The following is a 22,576-nucleotide window of genomic DNA, read 5'->3' as shown; positions in this document are numbered from 1 at the left end:
CCTGAGCAAGGCTCTTCTCTGGTCTAGGTCTCAGTTCCCTCATCTTTAAAGTGGGAGAAATGACACTTATCCTGCCTGCTTCATGAGGTTGTTGTGAACAGTAACATGGGATGATTTTATAGGAAAAGGCTTCTTAACAGTAAAAACATGACCAGACTTATAAAAGTATTAAAGGTGAAGGGTTCCAGAAAACAGCTTCAAATTAATGTTTTTGGTTACTTAACAAATACTTATTAAGCACCCGCCATTCTGGGTTCCATTCTAGGTGATGGAGGTACATCAGTGAACAAACACTTTCCGTGTAGAATTTGTAGTGTTTTATCCCAGGATAATAACTATCCAAGTTGCAATTTTAAATAGGATCATGTGGCAGATTCTTACAATTATGACCCCTGACAAATGATGCTGTCCCGGGTCCACATCCCCTTGCAATGGACTCTGCTGTTCCCGACTTTCTCATAGGGACCCCAAGCCCTGAGGAGCCTTGAAGCTTCCACTCTTGGCTTTTTTTTTTTTTGTGGTACGTGGGCCTCTCACTGTTGTGGCCTCTCCCGTGGCGGAGCACAGGCTCTGGACGCGCAGGCTCAGCGGCCATGGCTCACGGGCCTAGCCACTCCGTGGCATGTGGGATCTTCCCAGACCGGGGCACGAACCCGTGTCCCCTGCATCGGCAGGCAGACTCTCAATCACTGCGCCACCAGGGAAGCCCCACTCTTGGCTTTTTGAAACGTTCATGCTATTGTGTGAGGAAGCCTGGACTGGACTGTAAACGACTAAGATACACCACGAAGAGAGAAACCCTGCCTCAGCAGCATGGAGGCCCGGCCGTGGGGGTGAGGCAATGTACATGCTCTGGTCCCAGTCGAGCTGCCAGATGACTGCAGCTCAGGATGACCCTAGTGAACCCAGCTGGCCCACAGAATCGAGAGAAATAATAAATCAGTGTTTTTAAGAGGAGGCCAGAGAACACCTCTCTGAGAAGGTGATATGTAAATAAGAAGAGAAGAAGGAAGAAGCTGTTAGGGCCTGAATGTTTGTGTCCTCCCTAAATTCATACGTTGAAGCCCTAGCCCCCATGTGGCTGTATTAGAAGATGGGGCCTCTAAGGAAGTAACTGAGGTTAAATGAGGTCGTGAGGTTGCACTGAGGGAAGGCCATGTGAGGACATAGCAAGAAGATGGTTGTCTGCAAGCCAGGAAGAGAGTTCTCACCAGAAACCGAATTGGCTAGAACCTTGATGTGCACATCTATCTTCCAGAACCGTGAGAAAATAAATGTCTGTTGTTTAAAGCGACCTAGTCTGTGGTATTTTGTTATGGCAGTCTGAGCTAAGATAGAAGCCATGCAGCTATCTGGGGGAGAGCACGGCTACAGAAGGAACAGCTGGTGCAAAGTCCCTGACGTGCAGGTCCTCTGGAGTGTTGATGCTGGAACACAGGAAATAGGGGCAGAATTGGAGGACACAAGATCAGAGAGGGAAGGCATGCAAATCAGTGGACCGTTTAGAAGTTTTGCCTTTTACTCTAGGTTAAATGGAAAGTCTGTGCAGTTTTCAGGGGTGGAGTGATATGTTTCCAAAGGACATGCATTTCTGTAATATTTGACTTTTATGTAATGATGAACAGGTTTCACTTTTGTAATCAGAAAAAAAGACATCAGAAGACTTAGAAGACTAAGTGGAAGACTAGAAGACTAACATAAGAATAAGCAACAAGTACAGGCTGTGTCCTTCAATGCCAACATACAGGTACAGAAGAAAGTGGGGAGGGAGAGAGAGGAATAAACGGGTAGGGGGCAGAGACTGCAGCTGATTAAAAGTGCACGTCTTGCTCTGCCACTGCCCTTGGATTCTCTGAGGACCTGTCATGTTCTGTAACTGTCCTCCCACTGTTAATTGTACCCCTGTGGCATGGTGCCTGGCAAGAGATGGAGGCAAGGACAGGGGATGGGGCAAGAAGAGAAAACAAAGCCTGGAGTGAATTTTTCTTGAGAGGAATCAAGGACATCTGATTATCCCAGCACTTAGCATACTGCCCAGCTTATATGGGGTAGGAGCTAGATTATTTCTTGAAGAAATGAATGAACAGGCCTGAGCAGTCACCCTAAATTATTCTGTACCCCACTCTTCCCATTCTCACCCTCCCTTCTTTGTTGGTACAACTGAATTCTAAAGGGGACCTTTAAAGCAAAGAGCGGGTGTAGTGGAGGGTTGATCTTTGACATACTAAAACAGTATTTAAGTCCTACATACCTCATGACTGTTTCTAGTTTTAAAAACGTAATAAATTGAGCTGAAGTTTCACGTGAGGTTGAGATCTCATGGGTTCTCAGATAACCCTTTACATCAAATCGTTTATATCTAAGTGTGGATTGGGACTGGCAGCGTTAAAAGTGCAGTGGAACTACCGAATAGAAAACAGATAGCTAGGGGGAAGCAGCCACACAGCACAGGGAGATCAGCTCGGTGCTTTGTGACCACCTAGAGGGGTGGGATAGGGAGGGTGGGAGGGAGATGCAAGAAGAAGGGGATACGGGGATATACGTATACATATAGCTGATTCCCTTTGTTATACAGCAGAAACTAACACAACAATGTAAAGCAATTATACTCCAATAAAGATGTTAAAAAATAAAATCTAAAAAATAAAAATAAAAGTGCAGTGGAAAGGTTGTATGAGTTCTGTTATCTTCCAAAAGCTCTATTAACTTTTTTTCTTCTTTGGTTGGCAAAGCAATAGACGAATAACCAAAGATGCTCAGTGCAAGCCTGGATGGCGAGTCCTTTTTAAATGAGTGTTCTGTTTAAAGTGTAAGTGTGCTTTGCTATAACCAGCAGATGCATTTCCTAAACATTGTGTATAACCCTCTTTTTTCTGAGTTCCAGAGGAGCTAACCCTGATGAACAGAAGGAAAGATTCTTTGTGTTTTTCGAGTGATCACCCCCTTAGCCATCAGGTACTAAAAATCGGGTGTACGCATATATATTGAAATGAGTTCTTTAAAGGAAGCAATGACCAACTATTTGTGATCAGAGAGATGACTTTCACCCTCTTGAATATATTAGAAAAGGCTGAATACTTTCAGCCCCAGTCTTAGGTACAAGTTTTAAGTTAACCAAAAAGAAATACAAAATACTGATCAGCTCAGTGAAGGGTAGCAGAATATGCCGTCCCCAAATATGCCACTTTGGCCTAAGGATTATTTTGAGTTAAAGGAAGTTGAGAAGAAGCACGTACAAGAAAAGCTCTCTGCCCATCCTTATTTGCCTAAAAGTAAGACATACACCTGCAAAGGTTTCCTGTCTCTCCTCTCTACCAGCAAAGACAGAAGTTAATCACTGGAGACAACTCTAGACCCTTCCCAGCTCAGAGATGGCACCAGAAGATCTACACAACAAACTTGGCTAAAACTCGCCCTTATTTACCATTAGTTTCCCCATAGATTTGCCTTCCCACAATTTGCCACCCTTAGAAGCTCAAAGTCTTTTTCCTTTGTCTTGGCACCTCTCTAAAAATTTACTGTTCTTTTGTTAAAATGCTATATAAGCCCAGGTTCTAACCAGTCCTTTGAGTTACTCATCTCTGGGTGTATGCATGATGCACTTATTAATAAGCTTCTGTTTGATTTTTCTCTTGTTAATATCTTTTCTCAGTCTGATCTACAGGGCCCGGCCAATGAACCTAAGATAGGTAGAGGGAAAATAACTTTTTTTCCTTCCCGGTACCAGCAACCAATTCCATATTCCCTGTACAACTAAAATAGTCAACATGCCTTATGAGGACCCAATAATTTAGCCCAAGACAGAGTTCCTTGCGGCTGTTTTTTGGAAATCTGTCTTCAGGCGTTTGGCCAGATGGGTCACTGGGTATGACCCAAGTTTAGAGAACTACTTAGGAACATTCATAACCGACAAAAGAGGGTTCTTAATAATACGAAGTCTGGTTCCTCTGATTTGCTAAGCAAAACAAACAGATTAATAAATGTATGAAAAGCTGCTTGTGAGACGGTAAGTCCCCAGTGACCTGTCTTTGTTGGCTTTTGAAAGGAGGGAAAGGCACGATTAGTTCCTACTTGGGCAGTATCCATTTCCTGAGCTCTAGAATAATATTACATTAGAAAAGTTTTATTTTCCAGATTTTTTTTTTGCTTGTGGACAGATATTCCAAATATTTTAGAAACATTATCAATGAAAACCACTAAACCATGTTAAGTACTCAACATGCTAGATGTTGTCTTAGGTGCTTCATGTGTGTTAACTCATTGATTCCACACAAAAAACTATGCTCTGAGGTAAATACTATCATTAACCCCATCTCACAGATAAGGAAGCAAAAGCACACCCACGTTAAGTAACTTGCCTGGGAGACGTTCCAGTAGATCGAACCCTGGCCACCAGGCTGCAGCTTCTCCGTTCTGGTGACAAAGAGAAGGTACTTGAACTGTTGGCACGAAGCTCTGTTTATACCCAGGAAATTAAGCCTGAGGCCAAGAAAATTAATTTCAATTCACACAATTATGAAATTTTAGCAACTAAGAACGCAGTATGAGTGTGGTTAACTTACTCCGTAAGCTTCCCCAAAGCAACCGCAACAGCTCTGATTCACTGCAGTTGAGCACGCGTGTTATTTACTATGTCTTTAGCTCTGGCTGGTGGAAGAACTGAGGCTATACTTAGAATGTGTCATTGGGCTAATTTTATTCTGTAAATGATAGAATAACTTTTTACAATATTTTAAAACATCTCCACCTTTTCCCAGGCCCACAGACTTACTGCTCCAGCCGCAGACTTTCTTGGTCACTACTGACTCGAAATTTAGCCCTGGTGCATGACGAGATTCTTTTGCTTGTGTTGGTTGTCTGAGTTGTGTTAGCTCGTCAAAGCTCTACTCACTTTTTACACGGGGTCAAAGATATAAAACACACATAAGTGTTTTTCAAATGGCAGGTCATGTTTTGGTGAAAATTTCCTTGCCAAGCTGAGCTCACTTTAGGTAAGATATTAGAACAAATTTAAATGGAGAAGGAAGGCCAAAAAAAAAAAAAATCAAAATACAGATTTGGTGGTGTGTGTGTGTGGATTCAGGGGTACCAGCAGTGGGGCGGGGGGGTGTTATTAGTTTCCTTAACTATCTTCACTTTTTCTTTCTTCTAATCAGCTTCTTCCACGTAAAACTGGGTTCTTTCTCTCCACAGACCACAAAAATCTGATTCTTGTCCTAGCCCAGATGGTGGAGTACAGTGACATCAACAGAAGAAGAGACCCAGTAAAAATAAAGGTCAGGATGATGCAGGCCCCAGGTGCCGCCTGGGTAGGTAACAGCTTGAGAATCTGTGTCTGAAATGCCAGGCTGGAAAGTCACATCTGCCCAGAGGATCCGGCAACTGTTACCGTGTTTTTGTGCGCCCACCTCTCTGAACCTGCTGAATGTCGCTCTCTACCACATGTACTATGCATCACATAGCTGAGACAGAGCTTTCTCATTTCTGAGTAAATGACCATGAGTAAAGACGGTCATGCCTTGAACATTTAGTGATGGAAAGTAATTCCATTACCTTGGGTGGACTGCCCTTTCACGACTGTCAGGCAGCCAAACAGAGGAAACAAGTCGTAACGCTAAAGGCAGACGCTGAGACACATCAAAAACTTTTCCCTAATACTAAAGAGTGGAGGAGAATCCTAGCTTGGGGGAGATTTGTGTAACTGAATGTCAACACAGATTTCAAAACCTCTTTTGGAATTGCTGACAGATCTCCAGACATCTGCTGTGTAGTTTGGTGGAAGAACAGAGCTCTGGTTTTAGGCCTGCCTGAGTTTTGTGACTAGTTTCTGCTACTTAGGAGGTGGAACCAGAGACAAGTTAGCCTGACTCAGTTTCTTGATCTCTTAAATGGGGATGATGCCTTTCTCTCAGCAGTCTTGTGAGGATTAAACGAGATCATATATGCACATTGTCTGACTTAACAGTGTTCCTGTCACCTGCTAGCTAGGTGACCTTGGGAAGACTGCCTAACTTCACAGCTTCTTCATCTCTAAAATGGGGACAATTCATACCTCCCAGGTCTGCTGTGACAAGTTAAGTCAGAGTAAGTCGTGTTCATCTAGCATTGAATCCAATCCACTTCCTAATGTCTTCTTCCACCTTCAGAAATGGAAACTTGAAACACATAATCTCCTAAAGAACAGCCGTTACTTAGAATTGGTATGAGGAAGGTGTAGGCCTGATTATGCCTCCGCTACTTCTTAGGCAGAGATGAAAATGCTGTCTTCAACTTTGCCTGCCAACCGTGATGATAAATTAATAGCAAACTGTATTTAGGCACCGTTCATGTCTAGGGAGCTCTAGGCACAGTGGGGACATAATCTTCACAACATCCTGAGGAAGAGGAGATGAGTGATTTAATCACCATCTTCAAGAAGACGGAGGGTTATCATCTGGCTGGTGACCAGTTGTTTCCACCACAACCAAAGCCAGATAAAGAGTCAGCAGGCCCAAGTTGCGGGAAAGATCTGAGTTAAACCCTTCGAGATATGTCTTAAGGAGATTTCTATTCAGGCAGTATTTCATTTCAAAGTACTGAATTACGTGGCTACAATTTATAGTTTTCCAGTGGCAAAGTGAAAAATGTCTTTCTTTACAGTGTCTACACAGTTTGGCTTTACACCTGGGTGATTCCTTTGGGCAGGTCTTCCCCCGAAACTACTCTAGCCAATTTTCAGGGTGGGCTACTTAGCAGTTCCCCAGGGACATTCGGAAAAGGCTCTGAGCAGGTTATCCCATGGCTGAGTGAGCTTCGAGCAGCTAACCCAGACCCAGCCTGAAGGTTAAAAAATGCAACGGGTTTGATTAGCTACCTGAGCTTGTGAAGGGTGTCCATGGGCTGAGCACGAGTGCCTATGTCATTAGAGTAGCTGTAGGACCTTCAAAACCTCAGACCCCTCGGAGGATGATATATAATTAATTATAATCATAAGCAGTAGACTATCACCCTTCTTTCCTGTGGTTGCTATGGTGAACAAACGGTATGGTTGCCAGCAAGAGCGCCTGGGGGGCATGGAAGTTGGTATAAACCAGAAGCACCAGCAAAACCTCAACTCCTCCCCAACTAGGGTCCAGCAAGAGGCTGATGGGAGAGGCAGAATCCAACGGTGGTAGAAACATTGGTCACCGGCGCTATCCTCTTTCCAGCCCCTGATGATGGCCAGCTGACTCGTTCTCGATAGGTGTGTTATTGCGGATAACGCTTCTCAAATTTTTACGCGCCTGTAAATCACCTGAATATTATCTTGTTAACATACAGATTTTGATTCAATAGGTCTTTAGGTACTGCTGCATGTGTCAGAGCCCTCTATCCACAGAGGCTTAGACAAGACAGATTTTTTTCCTTCTTTATGTAGCCCTGCTCCTTGAAGTTGCAGGGCCCAGGCTTCTTCTGCCCTTTTGCTAGGCCACGCCGGGTTTGTTGTCCTGGTCTGTAGTCTTCATTGCACTCGTTTCTATATCTGCAGTTTAACCAGCAGGCTTGGGGAAGGGAAGGGCATGCCCATCTCCTTAAGGGCCTGATCGAGAAACTGCACGTTCCTTGTTCCACTTTTTTGGCTAGAATTTAGCCACTTGGCCACATCTAGCTTCAAGTACGGTTGGGAAATATTTTATTTTATACACATTTTATTCTATGTTTGCAGGTGTCCACTGAAAATTCCATGACCACGGAAGGAGAGAATGCATATTAGGGAAGGCTAACAGTCTCCATCACAGTTGGGGATAAAACTAATGACAGCAGAATGTTACTGAGTACTTACTCTCTGCCAGGCACAGTCCCTTAAATCATTCAATCTTCACAAAAAATGCCATTGGTAGGCATTATTATTATTCCCGTTTACAGATAAAGAAACTGAGGCTTAGAGAGGTTAAGTCGCTTGCTATGGTCGTACAGCTGAGGCCGAGGCAGGATTCGAATCTAGACACTCACTCCAGAGCCTGAAATCTTGGGAGCAAAGAAAGAGCTGATTATAGAGACAGCAAGCAGGACAGGGGTAGTTTCTAGCAAAGGTGTCCTGCAGCAGTGGGAGGGGGCCGGGTCATGAGTCAGAGATACAAGTAAAAACATCTTACTCATTTCCACGAGCCAGTTGTGGCTTACTTGGGGCAATTTATACATTGTATTTCCAGAGGCAGAAGGATGAAGACAGCACAGCTATTCTTCTTTGGAGTTGTAAGACTTGTGAGTTAAGGGGCTTATTCCCCTGATGTTGGTGGCATGGGCATGACCGTCTCGAGGGCGTGTGGCCTGCTGGTCTTCTGCCCCCTCCCCTGCAGCAGACACCACTCTGAATAGCTGTGCACTTGTCCCAGAAGAGCCACAGCTGGCCAGGGATAGATGGGGCCACTGCTCTGTGTCACAGTCACAAGTTAGAGGACATTTGAAAACTGTTTTCCAGGCTTTTTTTTTTCCCCTTCTTTTCATGAAAGGGGCTTTTTGTTAGTACTGCCTTTGTTTAGGGATGATAAAGGGACCATTTTATTGGAATGAATTACTGACTCAAGTGCTGCCAGAGGTCTTAGCGAGAGGATAGCCCTCTGGCTTCACTTCAGCAGGTGAATGGAAACAACCAATGGGCGTTGGTCTCAAGGGCATTTTGGAGTTTGCTCCATCAGCAACTTTGAGTATAGCTGCTGGCCGAAGTCGAGTCCAGGGGAGGCAGTCAGAGACAGTACTAGCAATAATATTAATAAAGTATAACACCTTTTCCTTTGCATATGAAAAATGTCAAACGATCAGGACTGTTGTCCAGGACTTACAGAGAATGATCTCTTTCTACCCACTACTAAATTGCTAAATCTCCACTACTAAAATGGGGTCCCAGTAACAATCTCAGCTCATCTTTCTGAACCTCTGAAAAAGCCAATCCTCTGCAGAGCCAACTGAATGTTGGTGGAAAAAAAGTCAAACAGCTGAAAACAAGCCAGATTCTCTAAGACTCTGTGGAATTCACATAGACATGAAACATTTAAAGATACTTTAAAATAATTTTCTTCAAATGGTGCTCCAGGGACTTTACAAAAAGATATGAAAATACTAGTAAGCCAAACTTGTACATTTTAACTTGTGTTTCCATGTCTAGAGCGTGCGGTGCCAACGTAAATTTGTGAAGACATATGGGTTGACGGTATATTTGGGCCCATAATCTCATCTGCTGTTTTACTGAGACTCCAAGACCCAGTATATTTAAAGGCTGCTAGATGAATCAGCATTTCTTAGGAAGCCTCTTGTAAAATAAGGCTATTTGCAAACAGTGGCAAGGAATGCGGCATTTAAATCAACTGACCGTGAACTCTTCAGAGTTTAAGGAAATCATTAAGGGCTAATCAAATCAATAGAAGTTTGGGTAAGAGCAAAGATACCCCTTGATATTGTCTGAAGGCATGTTAATACCAATCAGCTAGTTCTAAGTGACTGAACCCCAAGTACTGATGAGGAAACAGGTGCCTAAGGGCAGCTGCCAGTGGTCAGGCTGTGGGAAGGTCAGACTGGCTCCTACAGGCGTCTCCTCTGACAAGCAAGGTGAGTTGTGGGTAGGCTGCCACTTGTGCCCTTCAAAAACAACAGGCACTTGTCTTAAGAGAGGAAGGCGAGTTTCCCAGTCCATAAAGCAAGGATCATAAGGTAAGGTCTGGCCTGTTTACCTTACAAGCAAGACAGCGTGGCATCCTTCTAAAGACACTGTACCAATTTCTGCTGGTCGCATTACTACGCAGGGAGAACAGTGCCCTATGTGGCTGGTGGTAAGGAAATATCCAGAAGTGTTTACAGGCAGAGTTTCTAAGTGCAAAGCTTCCCCGAAGCTCCTCTTTAACCAAATGTGCCCCCTCCCAGCCGTTATTCATGCACAGATTCTGTACACCTTCTGTATTACAACTGTAATCGATCATTTGTATTATTTGCCTAATTGATATGATCTCCCACACTTTGTTATAAACCTCCATGTAGCCAGGGGCTGTGACTTATTCCGACAGTTAATCCCCAGTTCCTTGAACTTGCAAGGCACAAAGTAGGTGCATAATCAATACCAGCGAATAAATCAGTGAATGCTGAGAGAAATGGAAGATGTGTACCTGGGAGAGAATGTGCTTACACCAAAAATCCGCCTCTGTCCTCCGAGTTTCTAAACTTGGGCTTCTATAAGCTAGTCTTCTACCTCAAGTCTTTTAGGAGGAGAGGGAGTGGCCAGGATGCTGGGCTGGGGTCAGCTGCTAACTCGACCACAGTGGCTGCAGCCTTTCCTATTAGCGATACTACTTCTCGAGGTATTTAGAAGCTCTATGGCAAGCAAAGATCACCACCGCTTCCAACAGGCCAGCAGCCCGAGATCAATTTTGGGGAGGAAATGCAAGAATGTTGAGTCCATCTTTTCACATTCTCTGCAAAATCCTTCAAGCCACGCTAAGGTGTGACAAGAGACTATCCACTGTTTCACTAAATGAGTCCAGTCTTATATGGAGAGGACACTACTTTGTTACCCAGAGTGCTAGACAGTTCTCTTCTCTTGAAACAACACTCCTGTAGAATGGCCTATGAAATACCTGTCAACCAATACCCACACAGGTGGCATGGAATATTCTGATTTTCTGAGATGGGTTTAGCCACTTTGTAAGTTAGATGAAGAAGGAAAAACTATCATCCAAAAAGTATATTCTGCCAGCATTTCCCCGGACATGACCCCTCCTAGCTGCAGACAAACACAGGAAGTACAGCCTGTCACTAAAATGAATAGAGATGTAGTCAGTTTTCCAACTCAATGAACTACAAATCCTATTTTTTCCCCCACAACAGTGGAAAGGGCAAGTAATTTAATGATACTTGCTCTGAATTTGTGTTATCTTCCAAATGGTGATATACTGGAAGGATGTTAGTCATCAAGCCATTAAATTTTTATTTTGCCTGTAATTAAATTTATTTAAAAATAATATTTTCTATTTATTGGCAGCTCTATAGTAGTGATAGAAAAATGTATCATATAACCAGAACTCCAGACTATGGAAAGACAGCTATGAGTAAGGAGAGCATTCTTTTATTTTTTCTTGTTATTTATTCTTAGAAAACAAACAAACAAACAAAACTCCCTCGACGACCTACATACTTTTACTGCATTCCAGGCCTTTCAGAATGTAAAATCTATAAAATGGGATTCTCAGAAGCGGTAGCACCAGTTAAATATTATAAGAAGTGCTTATTTGAGGTGCTTGAAATTAAAACAAAAAAGAAATCAGTATTTCAGCGAATCTAAATTTACAAGAGTGGACCTGATGCGCCTTCAGAGGTCTGAGCTAAAGGACTATGGCACCAATTAAGCAAAGTAAATCAAGACACCTCAAAAAAAGGTGGTATAGTAAGAAAATGTCAATTTAATCATTTACTTTAGCAGGCAAGCAATTTGTAAACATTCAGTAGCGGCAGCATCCAAGTTACAAACAATTTAAAAAGAAACCAAGATTAGTGATTATAATTTTTCCTTCCCTTTCCCCAAAAGAAAAAAGAAAAAGATTTGGAAGTGAATGACTTAACACACTACAAACGTTGAACATTCAGTTATGTCTTCTATCAGCCTTCTATGCATCCTCTCTCTTGTATTTTTAAAGGTGTATCTACTCCTAAAATGCATTATCTTGCAATAACTGGTACAGGAGCGCTTGCAATCTAGGAAGTTGTTCCTGCACACGGATGTGCACATCTGATCTCAGTTTAAATCCCATTTGCAAAGGGAATATTTATGTCTTGATTCAATGCTTCTTTGACTTCGAGTGGCAGGGTGTCAAAAAGGTGATCTTCCACAACAAGCCCGCTTTTCTTGAGCAGGCGACACTGGCCCAGCTGGGCTGGCAGGCGGTCCAAGCAGTTCCCTTTCAGCTCCAGCTGGGTGAGCTGGGAGAGCTGACCGATCTTCTCTGGGAGGGAAGTGATGCAGTTCTGCCCCAGATTCAAAGTCCTCAACTTAATGCATTTAAACAACTGTTTTGGTAGAACGTCCACTTTGTTCCCCGTGATATGCAAATGCTGCAGGTTCTGAAGTAATCCTATTTCTATTGGGATCATGGAAATGTTGTTGTAGCTTACATCTAAGCATCTGAGTTTCTGTAAACTAAACACTGCCACAGGTAGGGATTCGAGCTTGTTGTTAGAGAAATAAAGTGACTCCAGGTTTTTGACGTGGGTGATGGAGGGTGGAATGGTAACGATTTTATTATGCCACAATTTCAAACAAGTCAGTCGTTTTAAATGCTGGAAACTGATGATTTCTTCAATTGTGCGTATGTTATTTGACTTTAAATCTAGTTCCTGCAAATTAGAGAGGCTGAAAATAGCATGTGGAATTCTCTCTAGCTCACAGTTCTGGAGTTCGAGCTCGGCGACATTCATCATCTTCTTAAGGCTGTTCAGTACCAAGAGTTTAGTGCCGTCATTATGAACGACTAACCTGGTGAGATGTGGAGCCACATCTGTAATGTTGGAGGGGACTTTGGTCAGATTGCTCTTCACGTGGAGAATCTTAAGGTGCCGCAACTCTCGGAGAGATTCAAGTCCTATCATCTTATTGTTTTCAGAGTTCAAGTTGCCTATCAAGTACAGCTCGCGAAGGTTTTTGAGCAGATACACCCAGGCGGGAATTTCTGCCACGTCGGTGAACTTCACGTGAAGGCATCTCAAGTGATCACGGAGAAAGCTAAAAGCAGTCTGTTCCACTTTTGCAGGGCAGTGGCAGAGGTGAAGCTCTTGGAGATTAGTCATCTGAGAAATCTTAGCAGGAATTTTAGCTTCTGGAATCAGCTCGAGTTTTAGCACATCCAGGTCCGTGAGGTCGAAGACAGCATCGGGCACACCTGAGAGCATAAACAGATGGAGCTCCTGCTTGTCCTGCGCGTTGCGTGACACGTGCTGCCTCAGTTTCTCAAATGTCCACTCGTGGTTCAAACTGATTTCCCTCAGTTTATTTTCACTGACTTCTGACAAGAACACCCCGAAACGCTTGGAATACAGCTGGTCATACTGGTCTACCATGTGTAGCAGGAACGCAAAATCATTTTTGACATCTGGAATGTCACTGAAACTGCTCTCTTCTCTGACTTTTTCAAAAGAATATTCCTTCAGAGGTATCCTGAATAACCAGAAGAGAGTGTAGAGGCAGATAAAACCATAAACGCAAATAATGGATATGTAACTGATGAGCAGTTTTTTCAGCATGTATGCCATGTTGTGGGTGCACTCAAACACCTCGTAACCCGTCAGGTGCTCGACTTTGGGCTTGCAGACGTGTTCAAAGCTGATCGCATTGACGAAGTTTGCAGTGTAGCAGAGGATAAAGATGAACTTGGCTGTTTTGATAACTGTTTGGACCACGTAGAGTTTATAGATCAAGTCACTGTCTTCCACGTGAGCACGGAACTTCCTCACTTTCTCAAACAGGGCTTTGGCCTGTTCCCCGTCCTTTTTGTCCAGGATGGTCATGCTGGGGACTTCAATCACGGGCTTTTCAGCTGAGAATTTGAGGCCAGTTTTGCTGATCATTGGGGTGCTGGCGCTGGGGCTCCCTTCATCACTGCTGGTAGATACGTGCTTTGGTAGAGTCTGGGCACCTGTTATTCTCTGCTTGTTTTCCTCCGAGTCTTCGCATGCTGTCTCAGACAACGCTTTAGTAGTCCAAGGAGATTCAAAGCACTTTCCTAATATTGAAACGAAATGTTCTACTTTTGAGCATGTTTTGGGATATTTGAACCAAAAGTTGCTACTGACCATGAGAATAATAGTATGTATAAGAGCAAGGTACGGAAAGTACTTAGAATACCACGGAAGGGCCAGGTGGTAACACATCTGATTAATAAATACATATTGCTGAAAATCCAAGTTTGTTTTTCGGCCTGTTGGGTCTTTCTTTGCCTCCTGATTTGGAACCGTGGAATCTGTGTGAGGATATGTGGCTCTGAGAGGTATGTCAGGTGTCACAGCAGATGCGCCAAAGGAAATCTCATTCGTCATCTGCCCATCTTGGTCTTGGTCTGTGGCTGACTCCATCTTCGGGATGTTGGTGGTAACGTCGGCACTTCCTGGCGGTGTGTGTGCCTTTGAATTTACAGGAGATGGCAATACTGGCAAGCAGACCACCTGATCTTTGGTAAGTTGCATGGTTCCTGCAAAGATGGCTACCATCAACATAACGACAGCCAGGTAATCCATAAACACGTCCCACCATGGTTTCAGGATTCGGTAAGTTGGTTGAATGTCATTAAGTGAAGCAACTTCCGCAAGGGTAAACATTCCTAGAAAACAGGCGAACAAAAGACATTATGACACAGATGCAAGTGAAAACATTAAATGAGAAAATGCTCTCTTTTTCTAGTTTCTTCTTCCAGTTTCTCCAACCAGCCATTCTCCCTTGCATCGTGCTCCTCCTATGCATCGTTTCCTCTACCTGGAATACTTCCTCCTCATTCCTTGATGAGGCTATCAGGTTTCTGTTGCCTTTCCCAGGAAGCCCTCCCTGATCCCTAGTCTGGGTGAGGTGCTTCTCTGATGTGCTCCCACAGGACTCTGTACCTCTATCCATCACAGCCCTCATCACACTGGCAGAACCAACTGTTCACTTGTCTGATCCCCCATAAGATTATAAGTTCCATGGGGACAGGGATCATGTCCATTTTCCTTACTGCTATACAGTCAATGCCTGAAACACAGCTGATGCTCAACCAATGAAACACTGTACAGGTTCTTGATCATCACCCTTATCACCATCATCAACATCCAAATTCCTCAAGAACATTTATTCACGGTCTATATATTGTATTGGGCAGAAGAGCATTTTATTAAACTTAATTGCCACCACAAGCAACCTGGACCCAAGCAAGAATAAAAACTCGGGGGCTTCCCTGGTGGTGCAGTGGTTGAGAGTCCGCCTGACGATGCAGGGGACACGGGTTCGTGCCCCGGTCCGGGAAGATCCCACATGCCGCGGAGCGGCTGGGCGCGTGAGCCGTGGCCGCTGAGCCTGCGCGTCCGGAGCCTGTGCTCCGCAACAGGAGAGGCCACAACAGCGAGAGGCCCACGTACCGCAAAAAAAAAAAAAAAAAAAGAATAAAAACTCTAAGCCAGTCCTCAACATAAAAAGTTAAAGGACCACACAGCAAAGAAACGGTGGGATTCTTGTAACCAGGGACATTCTGCAGCTGTCATAGTGTCAATGGTAGTTTTCAAGCACATTGTACTTGGGACAGGTTTTGATTCCAGGAGAGAGAAGAGCAGGCTGATTACTTTCCTAGAGGAGGAATAAAAGGTAAAAAAGGTGGGGGGCAGAGAACACAGCAGTAGAGTACCGTAATGTTACACTGACCCTGAATGGTCACCAGCTCGGCCCAGCACCTCCCTTCAAGGGCGGTAACACCCGAACAACCAACACTAGCACGCAACGACTCCAGCCTCAGATGGCTTTTCTCTTCCGGCACACAGTTCACGCTGCCACTCCCCAACAAGGGTTTTGGGCCCCTGCCATTTCCTCCAGCCCATTTCCTTTTTCTTCTTTCTCTTGAACTCTGATGTATTCTTCAAGTCCCAGCTCAAGCACTACCTCTTTCTCAAGCTCCTACCATACTGTCTAAAAATAATCTATTTCCAGTGTTAGTCTCTTCAACTAGCTCTTGAGCTCCTCCTGGGTAGAGACTATGTCTTATTCACCTTTGTATCAACCGTGCCCTATTCTCTCCCCTTAGGAACAGAGAAGGCATTGAGTGATGATGATGATGATGATGATGATGATAGCAGCTATCATTTGTCATCTTCCCTCCATATACCAAGCACCATATCAGGAGCTTTGCATCTGATACAATCCCCTGCTTTTGTACACAGCACATTCCTGAAAATGAATGTATTAAAGTTGAGGTTTGGGGGCTGAGGGAATGGTTCTTTTTCCAAAATGCTACACAATCTTATAATATCCACCAGAACTCCTAAAATTAAAAAGATAGGTAGGGCTTCCCTGGTGGTGCAGTGGTTGAGAGTCCGCCTGCCGATGCAGGGGACACGGGTTCGTGCCCCGGTCCGGGAAGATCCCACATGCCGCGGAGCGGCTGGGCCCGTGAGCCATGGCCGCTGAGCCTGCACTCCGCAATGAGAGAGGCCACAACAGTGAGAGGCCCGCGTACCGCAAAAAAAAAAAAAAAAAAAAAAGACAGGTAATACCAAGGATGTGAGGTTGTGGAGCAATTAGAACACTTAAACACTGCAGCTGCGAGTGTGAATTCATAGAACTGTGTTGGCAAGTTTTTGCTTTAATATCTACCAAAACTGAATATATGCAAACTCTATTGCCCAGCAATCCCACTGCTAACTATATACCCATGAGAAATACACATACTCATCAAAAGACATGAACAAGAACACTCCCAGCAGCACTCTTTGCAACAGCCCTAAAATGGAAGCTATCCAAATGCCCATTAGCACTAGAACGGGAAAATGAAATGTGGTGTATTTACAAAGTGGAACATCAGGCAGCAACAAGAATGAATGGTCTGGTTACAAGGGCATATTCAGTTCATAAAACGTGATCTGTACACTTAAGGCTATGTGCCTTTTTCGTATGCATGCTTCAACTTCAATATGGAGTTTCAAAAAGAAATGGTAAAAGAAGCTGTAGCAGAAACAGCTGCCCTAGGAATGTGCTGGGACACGAGACTGAGGCTTTGCCTCACCCCTGTCCCAAGGCACACCCAGGCTGGCTGGGGTCAAAGGCCAGGCGAACCCGTAACCTTCTCCGGCAGCCTCCCCTTGCTGTCCATCTTGCCAGCTTGAGAGAAAGGGCCTGCTCTCCCTGGGGTACAATCTGCCACAGAAAAGAGGGTGCAGGGGTATGAATATACGACGTACAAAAGCTCTGGCTGGTAATAGTTGAACGTATACAGACAGAACACAAGTGGAACACTGCCTGAATTCCATCTAACCTTCACAACATTACTCCAAGTTGCCAAAGTGTTATTACCTCCCATTGACAAGTAAAGAAATAGGCTCATAGGAGTTAAGTTGTGGAAGTCAAATAATTAGTGGTGGAGTCTGGATTTAAAACCTCATTTAAGCCCAAACCACCTGTTCTTTCTACCAAATTCTATCATCTCTTTTCTTTACTTCTCATGTTTGCAGTGCTTTACAGTTTGCAAGCTACTTTTCCATAAAATATCTCAATCGATTCTCACAATAACCCAGTGAACTAGGCATTACTATTGCCCAAGGATATGAGGAAACCTGAGGCACAAAAATCTTAAATGACCTTCCTGAGCCAATTAAGTGACAGAGCTAACAGAATCTTTCATCTTCAAACCTCCTTCTCTATCACGCTGTCATCCAATGACTGAGCTGTTGGCTAAGGCTTGGCCGTTGAAGGAAAGACCTTCTCACTGTTGTCCTTGGCTTTGAAGAGACAGAGGAGTGAAATTATGTAATCATCACCTTCCCTAAAACAACCTTTTATGACACTGACTCAGAATTCAAGAAAACCACAAGTCAGGCACCATGGAGGAGAAGATAGAAATGGCCCGTCAAGGAGCTCCCAGTCTAATGGGGGATGACAAGCAATAAGTGTGCTATTATGACATGGTAAGAAAATTGCTGACCTGGTTAATGCAAGGTATAGGAGAGGCACAGGACACGGAAAACTCACATTTGCATTTGGTTAGTGGGAGGATTTCACAAAGATCTGGTTTTTCAGATGAGACTGGAAGGATGGGGACTGCCATGGGGTGGTGGGAATATAATTTTGGCAGAAGTAGTAGCAAGTCAATGACATAGACACATGGGAGAAATTATGTTATAGAAACTACAAATAACTCTAATGTCATTCTATTATTAGTCTAGTATGCCCCTCAATAGGTATCACATTTAATGGGTAAGCCAAGAGATGGAAACCAAGGCACAGATGGTTTAAATGCAGTTATAAGGAAGTGCCTGGGCCATAAGGCAGGAAACCAGTACTTTCCTGCAATGTCAGCCACCGACTAGCTCTTATCTCGAACATAGGACTTCAATTAATGTGTCCATTCTCCTATTTCACCTATCAAAAACTGGGTGCAGAACTGGGAGTGCTTCAACCACTAACTGAATTAAAGATGCAGTGGCACTTTGAAAATAAAAGTTGCTTTTCATACATTGTGTACGTGTGTGTGTACAAAGGACGTTAAATACCTATTGATATAATATAGTGTATCAAGTCTATTATGATCCTCAGGTGACTTTCTAATCTAAAACTCAAGTCAATGAGAGAGGAGATCGTACCTAGTTATCTTGAGGCTTGATCTCCTTAGTGAATCAGGACTCAGAATGGCTATAAATGGTCATTAGGGGATTTTTTTTTTTAACCCGAGGAAGGCACATTAATAAGTACTAATTGCGTACATGCTCTGGGCTCTCCTTTATATGTCTGTTGCAAAGAACTTAAAGAATTACATTATAAGGAAGTGGATTTCACATTCCAAGACTTCTCCATGGCACATATGAAAATCAGTTTAATATTCCTGTAAGCAAACATTTCTCATGGAAGCTGAGGAAGCTTTTTGTACTTGAACTGAAAGGGGGATGTTATTGGACTTTGGTTAGACAAAGATGAATCAGAAAATAAAAGAATGGAGCTATATTATTTTATGATATGTGATTCTGTTTCTTATCTTACTGCCATTAATAATGGAATAAACCAATAATCAATTGGTTCAGAACAACCCTGAACCTGACAACCTGTGAATATACTATAAAACACTGAATTGTACACCTTAAATGGGTGAATTGTATGGTATATGAACTATATCCCGGTAAAACTATTAAAATTTAGAAGCTAGACCTCAATCTTTGTTAATTTTATTGCCTAAACTGACTCTCAACTGAAATAGGAAAGTGAAAGTAGATAGGATTAGAGCCTAATTGTAGATACTCATGCTAGACTATGTACATTCTAAGTTCAAACATATTTTTAGATGGCTGCTATGTTATTATGATTGAATTGAACTGGCTCTGGAGAAAAGTCTTTAGCATTTTACTTATCCTCTCTAAGCATCCATGCCTCACCTATAAAATCTTGGTATCAACACCTCTCAGGGTCATGTGGGTCATGTATTGGAAATACCAGTTCAGGGTGTGACACAAAGTTAAGCCCCCAAAGATGTTCGCTAAATCTGAAGGCAGAAAAAGGATTATTAAGGTGAAAGCAAGCCCATCTTCATCAGTCTTTAACTGAAAATGACTCGGCCAATTTCTCAAATTTTGAACTAGCATGTAGCACTATGTTCACAGAACTCATTCTGTAATAAACGACTGACAATAAAACTTTGCATTCAATTTCATTTATTCAAAAACATTTCAATTAAAATTTCTTATATTAGGAGGTGGCATATTATACTAGAAAGAGCACAACTTTGATGCCAAAGAGACCAGGATTCAAATCTTGCCCTTTCTTTCCTGTTTATTAGCAGTATAAACGTGGTAGTGTTTGCTGGAAAACTTACATTAATGAGATTATTATTAGCACACAGAAAAAGTCTAGCATTAAAACAGAAAAATATGATCACCTACTAAAACTTAAAAAACTTGTCCCATCTGCACTAGGTCTTCATGCCCCTATTAAAAGGAAGAAAGTCAAATGGCTTTGAAATGTCATTTAATGAAAAGAGTTTAATGTAAGAAGCAGCAAATAGCTTGATTAATCAATCTAATACATACACTTCCCACCTAGGTATGAGTTCCCTACCCAATCAAATACCAACTTTCATTTTCTTTTTACAGTGTTCTGTGAAAAAGCAATCAGCCTTCTTGGTCAAACTGGGAAAATGGGAGAACACCCAAGAGACTGGTGAGGATCAAGTTCTCAAATCTTACACAGAAATAAGTAAAAGGAAAACAAACTAAAGTTCATAAAGAGGTAATAAGCTACACACTCACTACGAATAACCCTTCCTCAACACCCAACATACGCTAGTGCATGGATACACACACACCATACCCAATTCAGGTACCTAAAATTCATATGGTTAAAGAAAATAAATGCTTCACATATAGAATGAGAAGGAATGATTCAGTTTTTTTCCAACAGAGCTCTGTATTACAGGCATTAGATAAGTGTTAACAGTTATGGATTACAATTATACAAGATACTCTATAGTTGATATAATTCTGTATACAAATAAAACAATTAGTGTTACTCCCTCTTAAAGATTATGATAAGAAATTATACTTTTAAAAGTAGTTTTCTTCTAACACTACTTTGGTTTAGATACCTCAAAAAAAACTGAAAAAAATATTTAAAGAAAAAAATTCCAGAGTTTTCAGGAAACTTCTTATATAAACCCTATCAAAATCAGATTCCACACTGGGCAAAACCCACCCATTTAACGCCTGAAAGTAGAGGACTATAAAAATTTCAGAACTTGTTAACTATAAAAAGAACTTTACACAAAGTATACTTTAGTACCTGTTGGAGGTTTTTCTCTAGAGTACTGCTATTCACAGAGAAAATTTACTTCAAAGCTCAAAGCTGAGAAATGTAACTCTAAATACACTTTAGTAGACCTAAGGCAAAATATCTTAGGAAATATAACAAATGAGTTAACACACCGTTGTGAACTTTTTTGCTTTTTCTTGTAGCTTTTAATTTTAAAAGTCAAGTCCCATGTTTGAGAGCTAGAAATGAGATATTATTCAAGGAACAATACGGAAAAGCCTCTAAATCAATGGCTTCCACATTTTGTTCCACACAACATCAGAGTCTCTTCTACAAGTTATCACTAGCGTTTCCCTTAACCACAAACTCTGGCCAACAGAATTTCAGAGATGCTTCAGGACCTACAGGACTCTCGTAATATACCCTCTACTAGAAACTTCATTTTATTCAACAAATATTTATGGAGTATACTCTGTGTGCTGGATACAGATCCTAGAGATAAAAAGGGGAATAATAATAATAAAGTAGCTGTCCTGACTGAGAAAGCAGCCTGGAGTAAATACAAACAGAAAAAAGAGATAATAGGCAAATGGCTGACTAGTCCCTAAAAAGAGAGCCAGCAGCTAACGGATCTTAATAAGGGATCCAGAGAAATCCATCCCAAGATCAGAACTAAGTGTCTGGTCAAACCTTTATAATCATAATTTCACCCAGTTTACTAGGCAGCCAGTGGGATTTCTAAGGGGAGCTTTATTTGCATTTCTGCTGCTTCTTTCCATCTGTAAGATAGAAACTTGGACCCAAAATGACCATTTTCCTTTTAAGGTCACTCACCTTCAATCTTGCTTCTCTAGAGTATGTCCGGCACATGCCTGAAACCGGGCTAAGGGAAGTGAACTAGGATGGAGCTCCCTGAAACCCTAGCAGCTTTCCATGGTCCTGGGAAGTCTGCCACATTCTCTTCCAGCTGTCTTTGGGACAGAATGCCCCTCTGATGACAAACCCATGGCTATCTGCTCTGGATATGGACAGCTGGGAGCCCAGCGGTGTTTACTCCTGGCTTGGTAAAGACTGCTAGAAAGCATGTGAGTACCTTGACCTGGTGCTCTACTTACTAACTCTCAAAACACTTCTTGAAGTTAGGAAAAGATACTCAGACATTGATACAGTGTACCTTGGATAGGCAGCTTATTTAGTTAAAAAAAGCTACTTTGCAGTTTATTAGGGACCTTAGCCATCAGTACTAAAAACGTATACAGAGTTAGACAATGGTTGCTCATGACCCTTCTGAACTGGGAGCTCCATCAGTCTGGCTAGTTCCCTTTCTCCCTCCACCTGGGTTTGAATCCCCAACCTAAAGGGAGGAGAGTTTCTTCCATCTGCATGTCCCCAGGGCATGGCACAGGACAGGCACTTAATAAAGGTCTGTAACTGAATGAATCATGCAGCCCTGTAACAGCATTCTAGGAGAGGGCTCAGAAAACACTGAACCTGGGAGCCAAATGCTGCCACTATTAATTACAGTGACACATAAGGTCACTATTAATTATGCCAAAGTCAAAATGACCAGTTCTGACAGGCGTTCTTCAATGTCCAGATGGACAGTAGTACACAATCCTTTGGAACAGGTTATTCTGAAGGTAACTCATTCTGATAGACCATCTGCAGGCAGTTTGGCTCATAATTAAACATTTTACAGGAAAACAAAAAGACAAAGGTAAATTTGTCTTTAAAACCTTCAAAACCTTGACCAGGACAGAAGACTGAGATCTGATTCCTGATGGACAGCAGGTGACAAGCCAGTGTGAACTCCAGGGCAGAGGCAAATGAGCACCAATTAAACACACAGCCAGGTGATGTAAAAGGCCAGAGAGGAAGGAGCGCCAGAGAGGCAAACTCTTCATTATATGAGATAATGAAGCCGCCAGAGCCTCATGCTTTCCTTCTCCTTGTCCGCCAGGGAGTTTGCTGCCCTTCCCCCTGGGCAATGGATGCGGAAGTTCTGATTGTATCTAACTGTGCACATACACACACAGTTTACTAGAGTTGATAAACACTTAAATCAGAAAACCGTGTCAAAGTGTTGAGCGAGTGCCCAGAACGGTAAGTGCTTAATAA

General features: G+C 42.7%; 1 protein-coding gene across 8 annotated transcripts in view; it reads right to left on the bottom strand.

The window, feature by feature from the left end:
* Positions 1 to 11,382: 11,382 nt before the first annotated feature.
* Positions 11,383 to 22,576, bottom strand: part of LRRC8D (leucine rich repeat containing 8 VRAC subunit D) — a 115,107-nt gene continuing 103,913 nt past the window's right edge. For 5 of the 8 annotated variants that reach the window (XM_027114284.1, XM_027114285.1, XM_027114286.1 and 2 more), the window contains one exon: positions 11,383 to 14,312. In XM_027114284.1, the coding sequence (XP_026970085.1) occupies positions 11,743 to 14,310 (2,568 nt within the window). In that variant the 5' untranslated portion in view covers positions 14,311 to 14,312 and the 3' untranslated portion in view covers positions 11,383 to 11,742. Of the gene's footprint in view, positions 14,313 to 15,379; positions 15,541 to 22,576 lie in introns of those variants that run through there. The other 3 variants (XM_027114281.1, XM_027114280.1, XM_027114288.1) reach the window with 2 other exon arrangements.

This window comes from Aethalodelphis obliquidens, unplaced genomic scaffold (genome assembly GCF_003676395.1).
Source record: "Aethalodelphis obliquidens isolate GAN/ISIS:26980383/991018 unplaced genomic scaffold, ASM367639v1 scaffold13, whole genome shotgun sequence".
Classification (NCBI taxonomy): Eukaryota; Metazoa; Chordata; class Mammalia; order Artiodactyla; family Delphinidae; genus Aethalodelphis; species Aethalodelphis obliquidens.
The sequence above is the reverse complement of the archived record's forward strand: the minus strand, read 5'-3'. Positions and strand labels throughout refer to the sequence as shown.